Source organism: Leptopilina heterotoma, unplaced genomic scaffold (assembly GCF_015476425.1).
Source record: "Leptopilina heterotoma isolate Lh14 unplaced genomic scaffold, ASM1547642v1 Lhet_92, whole genome shotgun sequence".
NCBI classification, from domain to species: Eukaryota; Metazoa; Arthropoda; class Insecta; order Hymenoptera; family Figitidae; genus Leptopilina; species Leptopilina heterotoma.
The window spans coordinates 1400779-1418520 of record NW_025111199.1 but is presented as its reverse complement, the minus strand read 5'-3'; the positions used below and the strand labels follow the sequence as shown (position 1 = coordinate 1418520).

The following is a 17742-nucleotide window of genomic DNA, read 5'->3' as shown; positions in this document are numbered from 1 at the left end:
CAAATATTAGGTTATTGTTATCATAATAATTATAAAAAAAAGTTTAGCTGTTTATTCAAATATGCGACAAATATGTTTTGAAAAGAAATATAGCTCTTATAATTTTCTCTATTTAACTAAACAATTACAGAAATTATAATTTTTAAATTGATTTATTATTGTTACCTTATATCACCGTCAGTGTATTTTTGTAAAATATTACTTGATTTTCTTCTCGTTCCCCGCATATATAACAAATTTTTGGAAGAATAATTAGTTAATAATAATTATTTCTAAATAATTAATTATTTATAAAGTGTTAACTATTATATTAATTATTATAAAAGAGGTTAAATTTTATTTTCGTAAATTGTAAACAGAATCGCAGATATGACAATTTATATCGTAGACGATACTAATGAAGTTAGTAGTCTTAATAACTAAACGGCCGTTTAGTGAAGATTACTTTTTGTTTTGTTGAACGAAAATGTCACCATATTGTTTAGTAACTATGACTCAGGGCTGAGTAAGATTGACTACTTTCTTCTCTCCGTGTGCGCATTTTAAACACAAAGTGGCCGACCTTGACAGAGAGTAACATTACCGAATTGTTGTAACCATAAGGAAATACGTTTCGGGATTTGATTTTTCACTTTGATTTTCTTTCAACCATGAGTCCCACAAAATTTCTGCATGCTTGCCTTGACGATTCAATGTTTTTTTTATCTTTTATTAATGATTTTTCACATGATGCACAAAACTTTTTTTGAGCTTTTTTTGTACCGACGTCACAGAAAACACAATTTTCGATTCTCCAAAAATGTAATTGAACAAAAAGTTAGGTTTCACCAAGACAAGCTTCGACAAGTATGCGCGTAGGTGGCGCTGGTGAACTTGTCCAAAAAATCGCGGATGGCCTACCTAGACAGTGGTCCAACCTCGACTATACTCCCCTACATATTTCTACCTTTAATTTGAGCTATTATAAAAGGTTTTGGATTAAAACTGAAATGGAGAGAATTGGTGTCACAAAAATGTCGACCAATATGGCGAATTAAATAAAAAGTGTACTAATAAAATAGTAAAAAATTAAATATGTGACAAAATAAGGACCATATTTGAAATGAAGTTTGTTTTCTTGAAATATATTTTTATATTTTGATCCCATAGAAAAATTCTTTAATGAAGAATGCTCTATATAAAAATTTTACTTTAAATTATAATTTATTTAAGATCAAGTGTTAATTACTGTTACAAATTTTGTTTCCAGTTGCTAGTGGTCTTCCAAAATAAGATATCTGATTTCTGTTTCGCTCGGAAAACTGAAAAAGAAGAGTTGTTTAAGGATTTAACAACAAACTTAGGGCATTCTGGGCCAGCTCTAACACCTGCTATTCCTTCTCATCATGAAGGTATTTATGTAATTTTATGTTCTACGGTTAGTTTCAATAATTAAAAATTCTGCCAACCATAAAATAAGATGTAATTTGAACATTTTTAGACAAGTAATAAATAAATCTAAAGAATTGTTAAATTATTTAAATAGTGAATAATATATTGTCATTTTCATGAGAATCACCATTAAATTGTTATTATTATTATTTTTTAAAATATTTATTTCTTAATTCATACATTTAAAGGGAGTTCTATCAGGAAAATTAATAACAAATTCGGCGCTCTAAATTTAAATTTATGGAAAATTAACAATATTAGTAAGAGAAATAAAAGAAAGACAAACCGCGATAAAAATGTTTTCATTAACATTGACAATAATTTTATGTTTTAGGGCCCGGTTCATCCGAAACAGTTACGGACACTGGGATGAATTTACCGTACCCATTACAATATCAAGGTGGAATGCCAGTTCCTCTTAATATTAGCGGAACTGCTTATCAAACTTATGTTGCTCCTCCAATGCCAACGACGTACAATCCATACGCTACAATGCCATATTCTGTTCAAGGTATACAGTCATTTTTTGTCTAGAAAATTATACACTTATAATAAGATAATATTTTATGAGGTGTTTAAACTTTCAAGTTTTTTTTATAAATGACTCCAATAAAATCAAATCCAATTATTGAGTACGCTACATTTTTCGAGTAATCTACTTCAAAATTCATGTTTTTTATTAAACTAGCAACAATTCGCGCGGCTAACTTCTTACTGTCTTTTTTAAATAAAATTAGCAATTTTAAAAATAATAGAATTGAAAAATTTTTCAATTTAAATTTTTGCTGAAAACACTAAAAAATTTAATTTTGGAGAAATTACAAATAATTGCAGAAATTCAATTATTATTTTTATAAATAATACAAATTTTTTAAGGAATTCAATTATTTTCATAAAAAATAATTTAAAATTCTAGAAAATAATAATTGAATTAAAATTATGAAAATATTTTTGATGAAGTTGCAGTAACAATATTCGTATAATAAATTTTTTAGAAGAATTTTGTTTAGAGTTTTTGACTCGGAGTGATTGCTTTCTTTATGTTTTATAATAATTAAAAGATAACTGTAACTTCTTCAAAATTACTTTCATCATTTCAATTCAATTACTATTTTCTAGAATTTTTAACTGAAATTTTTCTTTAAATCAATGATTTTTAATAATTTTTGAAAAAGTTCTTTGAGAATTTTTAAATCCATTTGTTTAGAATACAATTTTTCCGAAATTTTGATTATGCGGAAATTTTTTAAATAAATATATATTATAGAAAATGAAAACTTTAGATAATTTAAAAAAAATTCAATTAAACATTTTCAAAAAAATTAATTCTACAGAATTTTTGATTAAAAGTGTGAAAAATTCGAGGAATTTGATTAAAATTGTATTAAAAATAATTGATACTCTACGATAAGTTTTATTATTTATGAAAATAATTGAATCCCTTTAAAAAAAATTTATTATTTATGAAAAAAATGGAATTATTGCGAAGAAATTTATAAAAAATTTGTAAATAATTGAATTCTTGTGAAATTTTTATTATTTATGAAAATAATTAAATGTTGAAATTTTGACTAAAATCTTTGAAAATAATTGAATTTTTGACGAGAATTTTTAAAAAATTTTTAACATAATTGAAATTTTACCAAGAATTTTATTAAAATTTTTGAAAATAAATTCAATTATTTTCATAAATGTCAAAAAAATTATTGTCCTAATTTCAATTATTTTCAAAAAATTTTCTAATTTCAATGATTTACAATATCTACTATTTTAATAAAATTTCCCAAAAAATAATTCAATTATTTAAAAAAAATTGTATATACACATTTAATTGTTTTCATAAATGATACAATTTTTTAAGGAATTCAATTCTTATTTTCATAAAAAATAATTCAAAATTCTAGAAAATAATAATTGAATTGAAATAATGAAAATAATTTTTGAAGAACTTAGAATAAAAATATTCTTATAATATAAAATAATGATTTTATCTCTCGGTCATCTTCAGTTATTATAAAACATGAAGAAATCGATCACTTCGAGTCTTCTACTCGGAGCAGTCGATATCTTCATGTTTTATAACAATACTTTTATAAGTTATTTAATTTAAAAAAGGTGTGAATTTGAAATTTTTGAATATCTTAAATCCTGTGGAAAATCCTGTTCCAAAAATAAGATTAAAAATAGAAATTGTGCAAATATTTTTCTTTTTTTTCTAAAACAAAATAATAATTGTGTTAAAAAAATTGTGATTCATAAACAAAAATATTGCAAAATAAATAGATTTTTTATTTCTTAATCACAGTTGTTTAACAGTTTTCTAATTTTGTTTATAAATAAAGAACAAAAATCTGCATAATTTTAATTTGACAAAACATAATATTTAACAAAATTTTAGTCTTTTAATGAATTACAATTTTGAATTAATGATAAAATAAAAATAATTATAACATAATAATATAATATACAATCTATCTAAAGATAACAAAAAACAAAAGTAGAAACAAAAGACAACTTCATAGTGTAAGGGACAGAAACATTGAATGAATGAAAGAACATTCAAATTATTATAGTTAATAATCATCTGTAATTTGTTTATTATTAAATTTACAATATTTTCCGATGCATTTGAAAGAGCGATTCCTGAGCTTTAAGAAATTTATATTACCACATTTTTAAATTGCGTTTTAACGTTTAAAAATAATGCCAAACTTCAAATATTGTGCATCTGATCCTCAAAGGTTGAAGCGTTTTTCTGAAACTTGTTTTTGAAGTCCATGTACACTGTAAATCAACATTTACTTGATCAATCCCCGGGGGAGTTTTTTTTAAAAAAGAAAAAATTACTAATTTTACAGTATCAAATAAACCGATTTTTTAAGAGAAAATCGGTTTTTGTCTTCCAAGTGCTATGAAACATTGAAAAATAAAAAAAATCCTCCTAGGTTTACCCCAAGAAACGTCTCCTTTAGCAAATGAGGAGATTTTTCTATTAAAAAACTTTAAATTTAAAATGTAAATAATGCTATTTATTAAGACTTTCTCAATCTTTAAGATGATATAAAGCTATTTTAAAATTAAAAATTATATTTTGGTTTAATTGAGCATCTTATAAGGGCACTTTTACCATTTAAAATCAATGCTGAAAGTGCCCTTCTAAGATCCGGAGCCTCAATTGTCATTTAAAAACTGTGAGTGTTAATTTCTCAAAATTTGTCATTTATAATTTTGTTGGAAGTTTTCTCACAAGAAAGTTCAGATTTTCTAGTTTCTACCATCCAAAGATTATTTTAGGCTATTAGTGGATTACGAGAAAAAATAAAATATAAATTCGTTTTTTACTGAATTGGCATGGAAAACGTAACCAGGGTTGCCACGCTTTTGCTCTTTTCAAATTCCCTGACTTTTCCAGGTTTTCCAGGTTTTTCAAACTAAATTTATATTTTACCAAATTAAATAACTCCATAATTAAATAAATATTTAATCATTAATATTTTTCATAGAAAGTAAGATTTCGAAAAAGTTCTTTGAACATTTTCAAAAAACTTCAAATAATTAAAAAAAAATTCCATTACACTTTTTGAAAAAAATTAATTGTACAGAATTCTGATAATTAAAAGAATGAAAAGTTTAAATTTTCAAAGATTTTAATTTGAAACCTTTTGAAGATACAATTATTTATAAAAATCGACGCTATATAAGGCTTTCAATATTCAATTATAATCTTAAGTTTTAACTGAAATTCATTTTTAAATCAATAGTTATTAGAAAATTCTACGAGAATTCAATTATGTAACTACAAAAAAAAATATTTCATTAAATAATTGAATATTTCTTGAAATTTAATTTTTATAAAAAATTGTATCAACACATTTTTAAATAATTGAATTATCTTGACAAATTTTAATAAAATTATTAAGAATAATTTCATTTTTAGAGAGATTTGATAAAAATTGTATTAAAAATAATTGAAATTCTCTGCAAAGAATTTTATCAAAATTTTTGAAAATAATTGAATTTCGGAGAAAAATTTTATTATTTATTTAATTGTAATAAATAAATTGTAGCAAAGGTTCTTAAAATAATTGAATTTCTTTGATAATTTTTAATAAAATTTTTAAGATTTTTGCCAAGAATGTTATTAAAATTTTTTTTAAAAAATTGAATTTCTGAGAAGAATTTTACTACTTTGAAAAATAATAACTGATTTTGAACAATCATTTGTAATTGCTTCAAAATTCAATTTGTTTTAGTGTTTTTAATTAAAATTCTTCTATAAATCCATTATATTTAATATTCAATTAAATATATATTAAAAAATATAACTAATTTCAGAAGAATTTTTTTTCAAAACTAGGTTTTTTAAAATTTCTAATTAAATTAATTGAAAATTGAAATTTTACAATATTTCAAATCAAAATCTTTTGAAGTTCATCTACTTATGAAAATTATAAACGTAGCTATTTTAAAATTGAATTAATTGTGAAATATTTAAGTAAAATTAGATTTCAAGAATAAACACAATAACTTTAGAAAACAACAATTTTTCAGGATTTCGATCAAAATTCCTAACTTTTCCAGGTTTTTTCAAGGTTTATTAAATTCCTTGACCCTTCCAGGTTTCTAGGTTGCGTGGCAACCCTGCCGTAACGCTCTTAAATTTCACGTCGTTCGGAATCATTTGTTCTTTTCAAATTTTTCAAATTTTAGTGTGGGTATTTGTATTGGAAAACATCTAAAAGATCTATTAGATAGGGGTATTATGAAAAAAAAAATTCAAAATGGCGTACACAAAATGGCGCCAAAAATAAATTTTTATTAGCAAAACCATATAGCCACGTGAATAAAATCACAAAACTTAATTTTTTATAAAACTTCTTTGACATAGAAGTATGTTTATGAGTCGCTGAAAGGGAATACGGAGTCATTAAATTCGTTTAAAATTTGTTACTCGGGGGTTTTTGGGGTTGCTGATTACAAATTCAAAGTCAGATTTCAAAATAGCGAATCCAATATGGTAAATAAAATTATTAAAAACTAATTGTATTTACTTGAAAATTGTTTTTCAAGGGATTTTGAGGTCGTTGAATACGAATCCGTAGTCAGACATAAAAAATTTAATATGGCGGACTCGGGGCTTTATGGGGTTGTTGATTACGAATCTAAAGTAAAATTTAAAAAATTCAAAAAGGCTGATCCAATATGGCAGACAAAATTCATTATAGCAAATAAAATTATTAACAACTAATTGAATTTCCTTAAAAATTGTCAGACTTCAAAAATTCAAAATGACGAATCCAATATAGCGGAAAAAAATTTCCAAAATAATGGGATTTGCATGAAGTATGTTATATGTGGCTTTGAGTTTCAGGAAAATGAAATCCATTTTCAGAAAAGTCATCTGTCATTTTAAATTCTTAAAATCTGATTTTAAATTCGTAATCAACAAGTAATAAATTTCATACCACTTAACATTTTCTAAAAGAAAGTTTCAAAATCCGTCGAATGCTTTTTTTAATTTCAATTTTACTGTTTTTAGCGACGAATTTCAAATAACTTGTTCAAAAAATTATACAATACATAATTTTACATGAAATTTTCCGTAGAATCGAAATGACATTAGCTATCGAAGGTCAATTGAATACATTTTTTCCTCCATATTGTATCCGCCATTTTTAATTTTTGAAAACTAAATAACATTGAATTCGTAATTAGCAACCCGAAAAACCCCCGAGTAACAAAATTTACGCGAATTGAATAACATTTAGGTATTTTGAAATATAGTGACCAAAACTTTCTTTTACTTCTTATTTTACGCTATATTTTGTTTGTTTTTTAAAATTGAAACCGCTCAATATAAAAATTCTAAATATAATATTTTAATTTTAATATAATGTTGATCATAAAATTAAGTTCAATGTTAATTAATTTTATTTTAGGTATTTACAACTTTCCTCCTCAGGCTCCTCAAATTCCTTATGCAGGATATGCAACTTTTCCTCGTAATGATGGCAGTCATCATTTGCCCGGAAATAATCCTTGGAATACAAATGGATAAATATGCTTTTCTTCAAATCAAGACACAGTGTGTTAACGCTTTTTTAATATTTAAGAGGAAAAAGTATAATTTAAAACTACTAATAATAGAAAGTGCATTTATTTATAAGAACATACTATTTATAAATTGAACACATGCAAAGATGTTAAGCCTTTTTACTAGAGCTATAAATTTATTTTCACAATATGATTAAAATTATATTTAGTATATATATATAAAGAATGGAAGTTAAAGTTTTATTATATAATTGTAAATGAATAATGCAAATAAAATAATGATAATAATAATACACAAATTAGAAAGATTTATTGTAACTTTCAAAGCCCTATTACCGTAAGAGATTCTAAATTCGCTCAACAGATATCTATTTTTTAAAATTAGATTAGCATACTTTTTAGACAGAAATATTTAAGATTTACAATTGTTTTGTTTAATATAAGTGGTAAACTTTAATTCATAATTTATTTGCAGCAGATTTATTGGTAACTTTCAATAAAAATTATATTTAAATCACAAGTGAATAATTTTCATATTGAACAAGTAATATGAAAAAAAAATCTGCCCGCCCTCCGGGCGGACACATTCTAATCCGCGCTTCGCGCGCAAATAGCTCGCAAGTTTCAGCGCGCCTCGGGGCGCGCGAAATATTGTTCGTCGCGCTTCGCGCTCCGTAGATTGTTGCGCGCTTCGCGCGCAAATAGCTCGCTTCGCTCGCGGAGATTGTGCATTACTTGCGTTCTTGATCCTTTTTCCTATTATATGTTTTATAAAACTTTTTTTTCTTTTTCCTACTATATGTTTTATCAAACTTTTTTTCTTAAAGTTACTACGACTTTAAGGATAACATTCTCATCACCTATTTTTGTTTGCTGATGATTGTAAAATTAAGTACAATTAAGTACGTCTATAATAGATTTACATGAAAAAATAACTTTAATTTTTAGAAAAGTTTCAGGCTAAACATTCAATAAAGTGGGACATGTAAACCTTTACACAATTAATTTTAATATTAGATAGTAAATAATACTACGAAGTTTGCATGTAAATCTTTAAATAATTTTTAGGAAGTATTCAGCATCGGGATCGTCACCTTGTCATCTTCACAACTAAACACTTCAGTTACACTTAAACTCCAGCCAAAAAAAATTTTATTTTTCTAATAAAGAAACCAATATTGTCTGAATATTGACAAAACATGTTGTGATATTTTGTTGATGCAAAAGAAAATAATTTAAAAAAACGGTTAAAAGTGTTCTCTTTATTTTCCCAGGTGCGAATTTAGGTTGGCCGCCAGAGTTTGAAGGTTGGCCCAAGGTTGGCCTAACTTTGGCAAGCAAAGTTTTGGTTGCCAGAGTTTGCCCAACTTTGGCAAGTACTTGTGCCCACAGTTGGCCCGACTTTGCAAGCCAACCATTAAATGCAGAGTTTAACCAACCGTCGGGCCAACTTTGGCGACAAAGGTTGGCACAACTTATCCAAACGTAGTTTAAAAGACTTTCAGTTTCGGTTGGCCGAACTCTGGGCCACGGTTGGCCCAACGGTTGGCAAAACTATGTGAAACACAGTTTAATTGACTTGATTTTTCTTGGTTGGCCGAACTCTGGGCCACGGTTGGCCCGACGGTGGGCAAAACTATGTGAAACGCAGTTTAATTGACTTAAACTTTATTGGTTGGCCGAACTCTGGGCCACGGTTGGCCCAACGGTTGGCAAAACTCTGTGAAACGCAGTTTAGTTGACTTGATTTTTCTTGGTTGGCCGAACTCTGGGCAACAGTCGGCCCAACGGTTGGCAAAACTCTAGAAACGCAGTTTAAATGACTTAAACTTTCTTGGTTGGCCGAACTCTGGGCCACGGTTGGCAAAACTATGTGAAACACAGTTTAATTGACTTGATTTTTCTTGCTTGGCCGAACTCTGGGCCACGGTTGGCCCGACGGTTGGCAAAACTATGTGAAACGCAGTTTAATTGACTTAAACTTTCTTGGTTGGCCGAACTCTGGGCCACGGTTGGCCCAACGGTTGGCAAAACTATGTGAAACACAGTTTAATTGACTTAAACTTTCTTGGTTGGCCGAACTTTGGGCCACGGTTGGCCCGACGGTGGGCAAAACTTTGTGAAACACAGTTTAATTGATTTAACTTTCTTGGTTGTCCGAACTCTGGGCCACGGTTGGCCCAACGGTTGGCAAAACTCTAGAAACGCAGTTTCATTGACTTAAACTTTCTTGGTCGGCCGAACTTTGGGCCACGGTTGGCCCGACGGTGGGCAAAACTTTGTGAAACGCAGTTTAATTGACTTGATTTTTCTTGGTTGGCCGAACTCTGGGCCACGGTTGGCCCAACGGTTGGCAAAACTTTGTCAAATGCGGTTTAAATGACTTAAACTTTCTTGGTTGGCCGAACTCTGGGCCACGGTTGGCCCAACGGTTGGCAAAACTTTGTCAAATGCGGTTTAAATGACTTAAACTTTCTTGGTTGGCCGAACTCTGGGCCACGGTTGGCCCAACGGTTGGCAAAACTTTGTCAAATGCGGTTTAAATGACTTAAACTTTCTTGGTTGGCCGAACTCTGGGCCACGGTTGGCCCAACGGTTGGCAAAACTTTGTCAAATGCGGTTTAAATGACTTAAACTTTCTTGGTTGGCCGAACTCTGGGCCACGGTTGACCCGACTGTTGCAGCTTAAATATACATTTTGCGTTATGCACTCCCATGTGAGCGTAGCGTAGTGGTCAGTGTATAAGTCTTCGGTGCGTTAGGTTAGGGGTTCGATCCCAGCGAGCGATAGATATTTTCGAAAATGTATGTATGAGATTGTGTTTAATAATAATAGGTAAAGGTTATATCTGATGTTCCCGCTCATAATAACGTGTTAATTGTTTAAATAATGTAGTTTTTTAATAATTTTTTACCTTTGGCTGTTGAAGTTGGCCAAACTTTGAAAATTGTGGTTGGCCCAACTTACGCATCTAAAGTTGTGCCAACTTTGGCGTCAGTCTTTGGACCAACCATTGAAATGTATAGTTGGCACAACATATGCATTGTAAGTTGGGCCAACTTCCTTATGAGTTGTCGGGCCAACCATCGTCGCCATTAGACGGTCGCCGTTATCATCTGTATGGTTGGCCCAACCTCTGGCACGAGAAGTTGGACCGACTTTGTAAAAGTTGGCCCAACTATGGGCCGACCAAAAAATCGCACCTGGGTTGTTGTAAACTACAGATTTTTAGAAAGGTTTTAACATTTCAGAAAATAAATAAAACTTTATAAAACAGTTAAGTTGGTATGGCCCAAAAACTTAAAAAAAAATATGAAAAAATGTTATAGAGAAAAGTTGTTTGTATTTTCCTAATATAAAATAATATAATGTTAAAAATTTTGAAATTTGAAAAAATTGAGTTTTCAAAATTTTGAAACTACTATAGTTTCTGTAGTTTTCAACAAAAATGGCTGGTTAACGAACTTAGCCTTCATTTTTATACCAACTTTAAGTGTGTTAAATTTAAAAACGATCAGATAAGATTTTCAAAAGTTATTGTGTCAATAACATTTTGGTCTACAGACGGACATACATACAGACAGACAGACGGACTCGCCGGACCATGTTTTTCGGGTTCAGGGGACCTCAAAACGTAAAGATTTCATAAAATTAGCAAAAGTCAATTTTCGACCAAAACTAATACTTTCTCATGTGATGAGAATGTAATAGGGAATAAAGCTTTGCTTCAAAATTTTTAAGTTGAATCCTTCTGAACATTACATTTTCTGTATCTCCAACATGATTTTCATTAAGCGCAAAACTGAAAGCAATAAATAGATTCTACAAAAAATCAATTTAAAAAAAAAATTCAAATTTGTAGTGTAAATTCGCTTAGGAAATAAGACTACAAAAAAGATGTGCGGGCCTGGATATTTTAAGTATGTTATTTATTTTAATTTATAATTCGATTTTTTTAATAACAGTACTCTTATAACTGAAAATTAAACGATTTAAACATTAAACTGTCAAACTTATCCTTATTTTTTATGGTTATGAGTACGTTTAATTGAATGATTGAATTTAATTACTTATTGATAAAACAATATTAAATATGTATTCCAAAAATTTTAGACATTGTTCTTAATTTTTCTATTTATTGATTCTAAAGAATATTTAGTTTTATTTTTGCAAATTATAATATATAATATAATAGCAAGCTTGGAAGTGATTTTACTTCAACTTCCTTTTGAATTGTGGGACCGTTATATGCAGTGCTAAAATTATAAATTGAACTGTAACATATTTATTTAAAAAAATAATTATACATATATGGGCAATTCCACGCAAGATTTACCTATGACCTTGAGAATTCGGTTAAACATATTTTTTTCTCAATCTATATGGAAAAAAAAGAAATACGTGTTTTTTTATTTTTGTTTAATCGCCCAAATTTTCGAGTTATGAATTTTCGAAATTTTGGATTTGTAACTGTAGACATATTTTCAGTAGCTTATAAGTCTGAAAATATTGAGTTTAGAAAAAACTTGATGAAAGTTTTAGTTTTCTTTCAACTTTTAAGAAATGTAAAAAAAAAATTTTTTTTTAATTTTTTATTAAAAAAAAATTTTTTTTTTATAAACAAATTAATTTTTTTTAACTTTGGACCCTTTTTTTTAAAAATTTATTTATACCTTATAATATACAGAAGATTTTCCAAAAAGTTTTGGAGTGGGCCGACGCGTTTAATGAGTTGTACAAAATTTTCAAAAATCACGTGCAGGGTGCTCGCGTTCTACGAAACGCCTCACAATGGAATTTTTTTACAATTTACTTCTCAAAAAATGTCTACAGACTAAAATTTTTAATCGATTCTCGTGTTTTTTGTTTTAAATAAAAGGAGAACAATTTCTGAAGATATCTCTCCATGCAAACCTAAGAATCTTCAATTGTTTATAATTTTTTTTAAAAACAAAAAGTTAACAAATTAATTGTGTAGTTTCCTTTAAAAATGAAAGATTACTTTCTTATTTTGCTACTACACATGTCTTAAATCAGATTCAATTAATATAATATACGACCACCAAATAAATAGTAAAACATAAAATAATTTATCTAAACTGTTATAAACAATATTAGTTAACAAATAGTTAACTTTGGTTCCTCTCTATAAAAAAACTTTGTTCTTTCATATTCATATTGTACTTTAGGTTCATTTAATGAATACATCTCCCATTCGTTAAAAAACAATTTTTAATTGTTATAAACAATAATAGTTAACAAATAATGAACTTTGGTTCCTCTGCACCAAAAAGAATTTTTTCCATAGTTTTCATTGAAGTTTATTACAAAGAATGTTTGTGTCAAAATAAAACAATAAACATTTTAATGTAAAATATATATTAATTGCATTTATTTTATTTTAATTAGTTTTTTCATTTTAATTTTCAAAAACACAAGGAAAGAAAAAAAACATTTAATACAAATTTATATAAATTAAATTGTTTATAGTTATTGAACAAACTATTTCATACGTTCACTATTTTTTAACATATTATATTCTTTGTAATAAACTTCAATGAAAACTATGAAAAAAATTCTTTTTGGTGAATAGGAACCAAAGTTCATTATTTGTTAACTATTATTGTTTATAACAAATTAAAAATTGTTTTTTAACGAAAGGGAGATGTATTCATTAAATGAACCTAAAGTACAATATGAATATGAAAGAACAAAGTTTTTTTATGGAGAGGAACCAAAGTTAACTATTTGTTAACTAATATTGTTTATAACAGTTTAGATAAATTATCAGGGTGTCTAGCGAACCGGGAAATCGGGAAAAACCGGGAAAAACCCGGGAATTTGGTTCGACCTCAAAAAACCGGGAAAAACCCGGGAATTTTCTATTTATAGGGTATTTTTTGAATTATGTATATAAAAAATTATAATTTTTTTCAAAATCGTCAAGGGTAAATTGATAGTATGAAGCAGTAGTAAAAATAATAACTTAAATTTTATTTAAAACTAACTTTAGTATACGTTATATTATAAAAGTTAAAGGATTTGTACTATTATTATTTTTATATAACAATTTATATGTATACAATACGTAACAAATTTTATAAGAAGAAATTAAGAATCTTCTGTGATATAGGAAAGGCAAAGATTTTACTTTTTAACCACTTGAGCGGCAGGGCGTCAGAATTGGCGTTAGACGTAGAAGTGACAGAAGTGGCAGAAAGGCGTCAAGACTTGACTCCGATTTTCTAATTCTGTAAGGAGATTTATAATATCAAACTAAAGTATTTTTTTTTAAGATAAAAGAACAGACTTATGTCTTCTTTAATCTTAAAAAAAAGATTACTATATTTTGATATTTTAAATCTCCTAACAGAATTAGAAAATCGGAGTCAAGTCTTGACGCCTTTCTGCCGCTTCTGTCACTTCTACGCCCGACGCCAATTCTGACGCCCTGCCGCTCAAGTGGTTAAAACTAAATATGGGGCATTCCATTTCAAAATGATCCTCTTTATAAACAATTGACATTGTAAGGCAATTTTTAAATCATTATTTCTCATATTTATTGAAGCCAAACTTTATTTACTATTAGTGGTTTTAAAACAAAAATTTCTCAACTTTATAATGGTAGAAATTTTTTTTTTAAATAATAGAATTTATGAAAAAAATTAAGTTTGAAAGATAACCTTTTTGAATATCTCAAAACACGTCGCATCCGATTTTCTTGAAACTTATGTAAAAATAAAGCTTAAATATTCTAGTTTAATTCTATGTAAACATTATAATGTGCAATTCATGGTTTGAGAAATTAATTAAATTTTACAAGTATTTCAAAGGGTATAATGTATGTACCGAGCGGAATTTTTTTTTCAAAAAAAGTTTTTCTTAAATTCCCCTGAATTGACAATTATATTATAAAGTTGAGAAATTTTTATAAGTGAAATTTTGATATTCTATGTCAAGTTTTTAGAAATTATTGTATAACTTTAATCATTGTAATTTAATAAAAACAATATTTAATTACGTAAATAATGTTATTGATAAACATTTAAATATGTTTTTAAATCCTTTGTGAATATCCGGGAAAATTATTCAAGAACCCGGGAAAAAACCGGGAAAAACCCGGGAATTTTAAATTGACGATTCGCTAGACACCCTGATTATTTTATGTTTTACTATTTATTTGGTGGTCGTATATTATATTAATTGAATCTGATTTAGGACATGTGTAGTAGCAAAATAAGAAAATAATCTTTCATTTTTAAAGGAAACTACACAATTAATTTGTTAACTTTTTGTTTTTAAAAAAAATTATAAACAATTGAAGATTCTTAGGTTTGCATGAAGAGATATCTTCAGAAATTGTTCTCCTTTTATTTAAAACAAAAAACACGAGAATCGATTAAAAATTTTAGTCTGTAGACATTTTTTGAGAAGTAAATTGTAAAAAAATTCCATTGTGAGGCGTTTCGTAGAACGCGAGCACCTTGCACGTGATTTTTGAAAATTTTGTACAACTCATTAAACGCGTCGGCCCACTCCAAAACTTTTTGGAAAATCTTCTGTATATTATAAGGTATAAATAAATTTAAAAAAAAAAGGGTCCAAAGTTAAAAAAAATTAATTTGTTTATAAAAAAAAAATTTTTTTTTAATAAAAAATTAAAAAAAATTTTTTTTTTACATTTCTTAAAAGTTGAAAGAAAACTAAAACTTTCATCAAGTTTTTTCTAAACTCAATATTTTCAGACTTATAAGCTACTGAAAATATGTCTACAGTTACAAATCCAAAATTTCGAAAATTCATAACTCGAAAATTTGGGCGATTAAACAAAAATAAAAAAACACGTATTTCTTTTTTTTCCATATAGATTGAGAAAAAAATATGTTTAACCGAATTCTCAAGGTCATAGGTAAATCTTGCGTGGAATTGCCCATATATATTATTAATATAAATAATATATAATATTATACATGGGGCATTCCAGGCCAAATTGGAAATTATTTTGCTTTTGCATCTCAAATCTTTTTTAAACATTTTTTTTCTTTTAGTACTGTTTGAAATGAGCTACCTTGATTTTTTTCAAATTTTTTCATAAAGCGGTTCAGGAGATACAGATTTTTGAAAAATTACGTTTTTTACGTAAATTTTTTTAAATGCTTATAACTCGGTCAAAAATTGATCAAATTGAACGTTTTTATAATGAAAAGTTTTGTTTTCACGCGTAGTTTCTAATAAAAACCTTTTAAAAAATTTTTTAAATAATTTATGATAAAATTTTAAAATTTTTTAAATAAAATTTCATTTTTAACAATGTATGTATCGATCGAATTTTTTCAAAATTTTTTGTAAGAAACTAGTACTAAATTAACAATTTTGAAACCTTGTCCAATCGAGGGAAAACGATGGGATCTATTTATTTAAAAATTTTTAATTTTTATATACACAGTGAAAACGGTAGGCCTAACTTGTCATTTGACCAAATCACAATTTTACACAGAAAGAAGGTTAAGTTTGGAGAGACTCAGTCTGAAAACACATTTGCTGTGAAAAATTTGTGTGATTCTGTCAAATGGCAAGTTAGTCATTTGGCCACCACTGCGTACATAAAAATTAAAAATTTCAAACTTCATAGATCCCATCGTTTGCCCACGATCGGACAAGGCTTAAAAATTGTTAATTTAGTGCTAGTTTCTTACAAAAAATTTTGAAAAAAATTGATCGATACATACAGTGGGGTCAAAAAGTTTCAGTACATTTGTACTGATTACTTTTAAATGCTCGCCTTACTTCTAATTCAAAATATTTCTGTAAAAACAGATGTTAGAGCTATCAAACTAGGATCATTTTAAAGTTCAATAAATTTAGAGTCAAATAGCCTAAGATATAACCAATCTAATAGTGTAAATATTAAAAATATAATTCTTTAAAGTTAGAGATTTTTCGTAAAAAATTCGATTTTGAAATCTAGAATTGAAGCGCACGCCAATTGAAGAAATTTTTTTTTAAGATTTGATAGTTGCACAATATCAAGTACAAATTCCATTCTTTAATTCTAAACAAAAATAATTCACATATATTACACTTTGTACTACTAGGGGAGAGGGCCCTAAGGTGGTCACCCATCTTTTGAACGACTGTAGATTTCAAATGGAATTATATATAAAGGTCAATAATACGGCGTTTGAAACTTTATCTTATTACCTAACTTCCTATCATAAAGTTTTTTTTATTTCATTAATAAAAAAAAGTTATGGCACTTTTTAAAAAAGTTGAAAATTCGACTTTTAAAAAAGTGGCCCCAAGGTGGTCACCATACAAAAATTTACTAAAAAAGTTTTAAAAAAATGTAAAAAACCTACTACTAAGTTGTTTATTTAACCCTTAAACCGCACCCTGGGTGTGCGACACCCATATTCTAGCTTTTTACTCTAATATTTCGGTTAAATTCGTAAAAATTGAACATGTGTCGTTATTGGACGATACATTTTGTACTTAAGTTTATGTTCCGTGAGCTACATAAGAGAATTTTCCTGAACCATAATATCCTTTTCCAGCTTGAAAAACACACTTTAAAGTCCCCGGGTGTCGCACACCCAGTGTGCGGTTTAAGGATGGATTCGGAAGTGTGCGGTTTAAGGGTTAATATTAATTGTTTTTCAGGATCACAGAAACATATTACATATTTTTTTTTGCACTTTGTCCTTTCGTCAAAAATGATACTTTTTGTGTATGTATTAGATAGGTAAAATTTTGAAAATAATTATATTTCATTATTATTCATCATAAAACTTAAAAATTGATAAAATTCACATTCACAGTGATAAATGTTGATAAATATAGCGTATAAACACATTTTCATAAAAAATCAAAAGCGACCACCTTGGGGCCAAAAAAGTGTCCACCTTAGGGCCAAGACAGAATTTTTTAAACGTTAATGAAAAAATTTTTTAAAGCACAATATTAATTATATTCATTTGGAATATTATTGTACGATATATAAAGATAATTATAACGATTTTTACTAATTTAAAATGGTTAATTTCGATGATTTTAACACCCTGAGAAAAAAATTTCTCGATCATTTAAAAACAGAAATTTTACGACGTTCACGTTACAAAGAGACTCATACGACTATTTACCTCAAAACTTTACTAAAATATTTGTCTTCTCAAATAATAACAATAACAAAAAACATTTGAAGATACTAACTAATATACAAAAATTTTCTTAGGGTGACCACCTTAGGGCCCTGTCCA

General features: G+C 27.5%; 1 protein-coding gene across 1 annotated transcript in view; it reads left to right on the top strand.

The window, feature by feature from the left end:
• LOC122511991 (programmed cell death 6-interacting protein) overlaps window positions 1-7616 on the top strand; it is a 28507-nt gene extending 20891 nt beyond the window's left edge. The window contains exons 13-15 of the mRNA XM_043627593.1: window positions 1250-1391; window positions 1766-1942; window positions 7371-7616. Coding sequence (XP_043483528.1) covers window positions 1250-1391; window positions 1766-1942; window positions 7371-7489 — 438 coding nt within the window. The 3' untranslated portion in view covers window positions 7490-7616. The remainder of the gene's footprint in view (window positions 1-1249; window positions 1392-1765; window positions 1943-7370) is intronic.
• Window positions 7617-17742: the final 10126 nt, after the last annotated feature.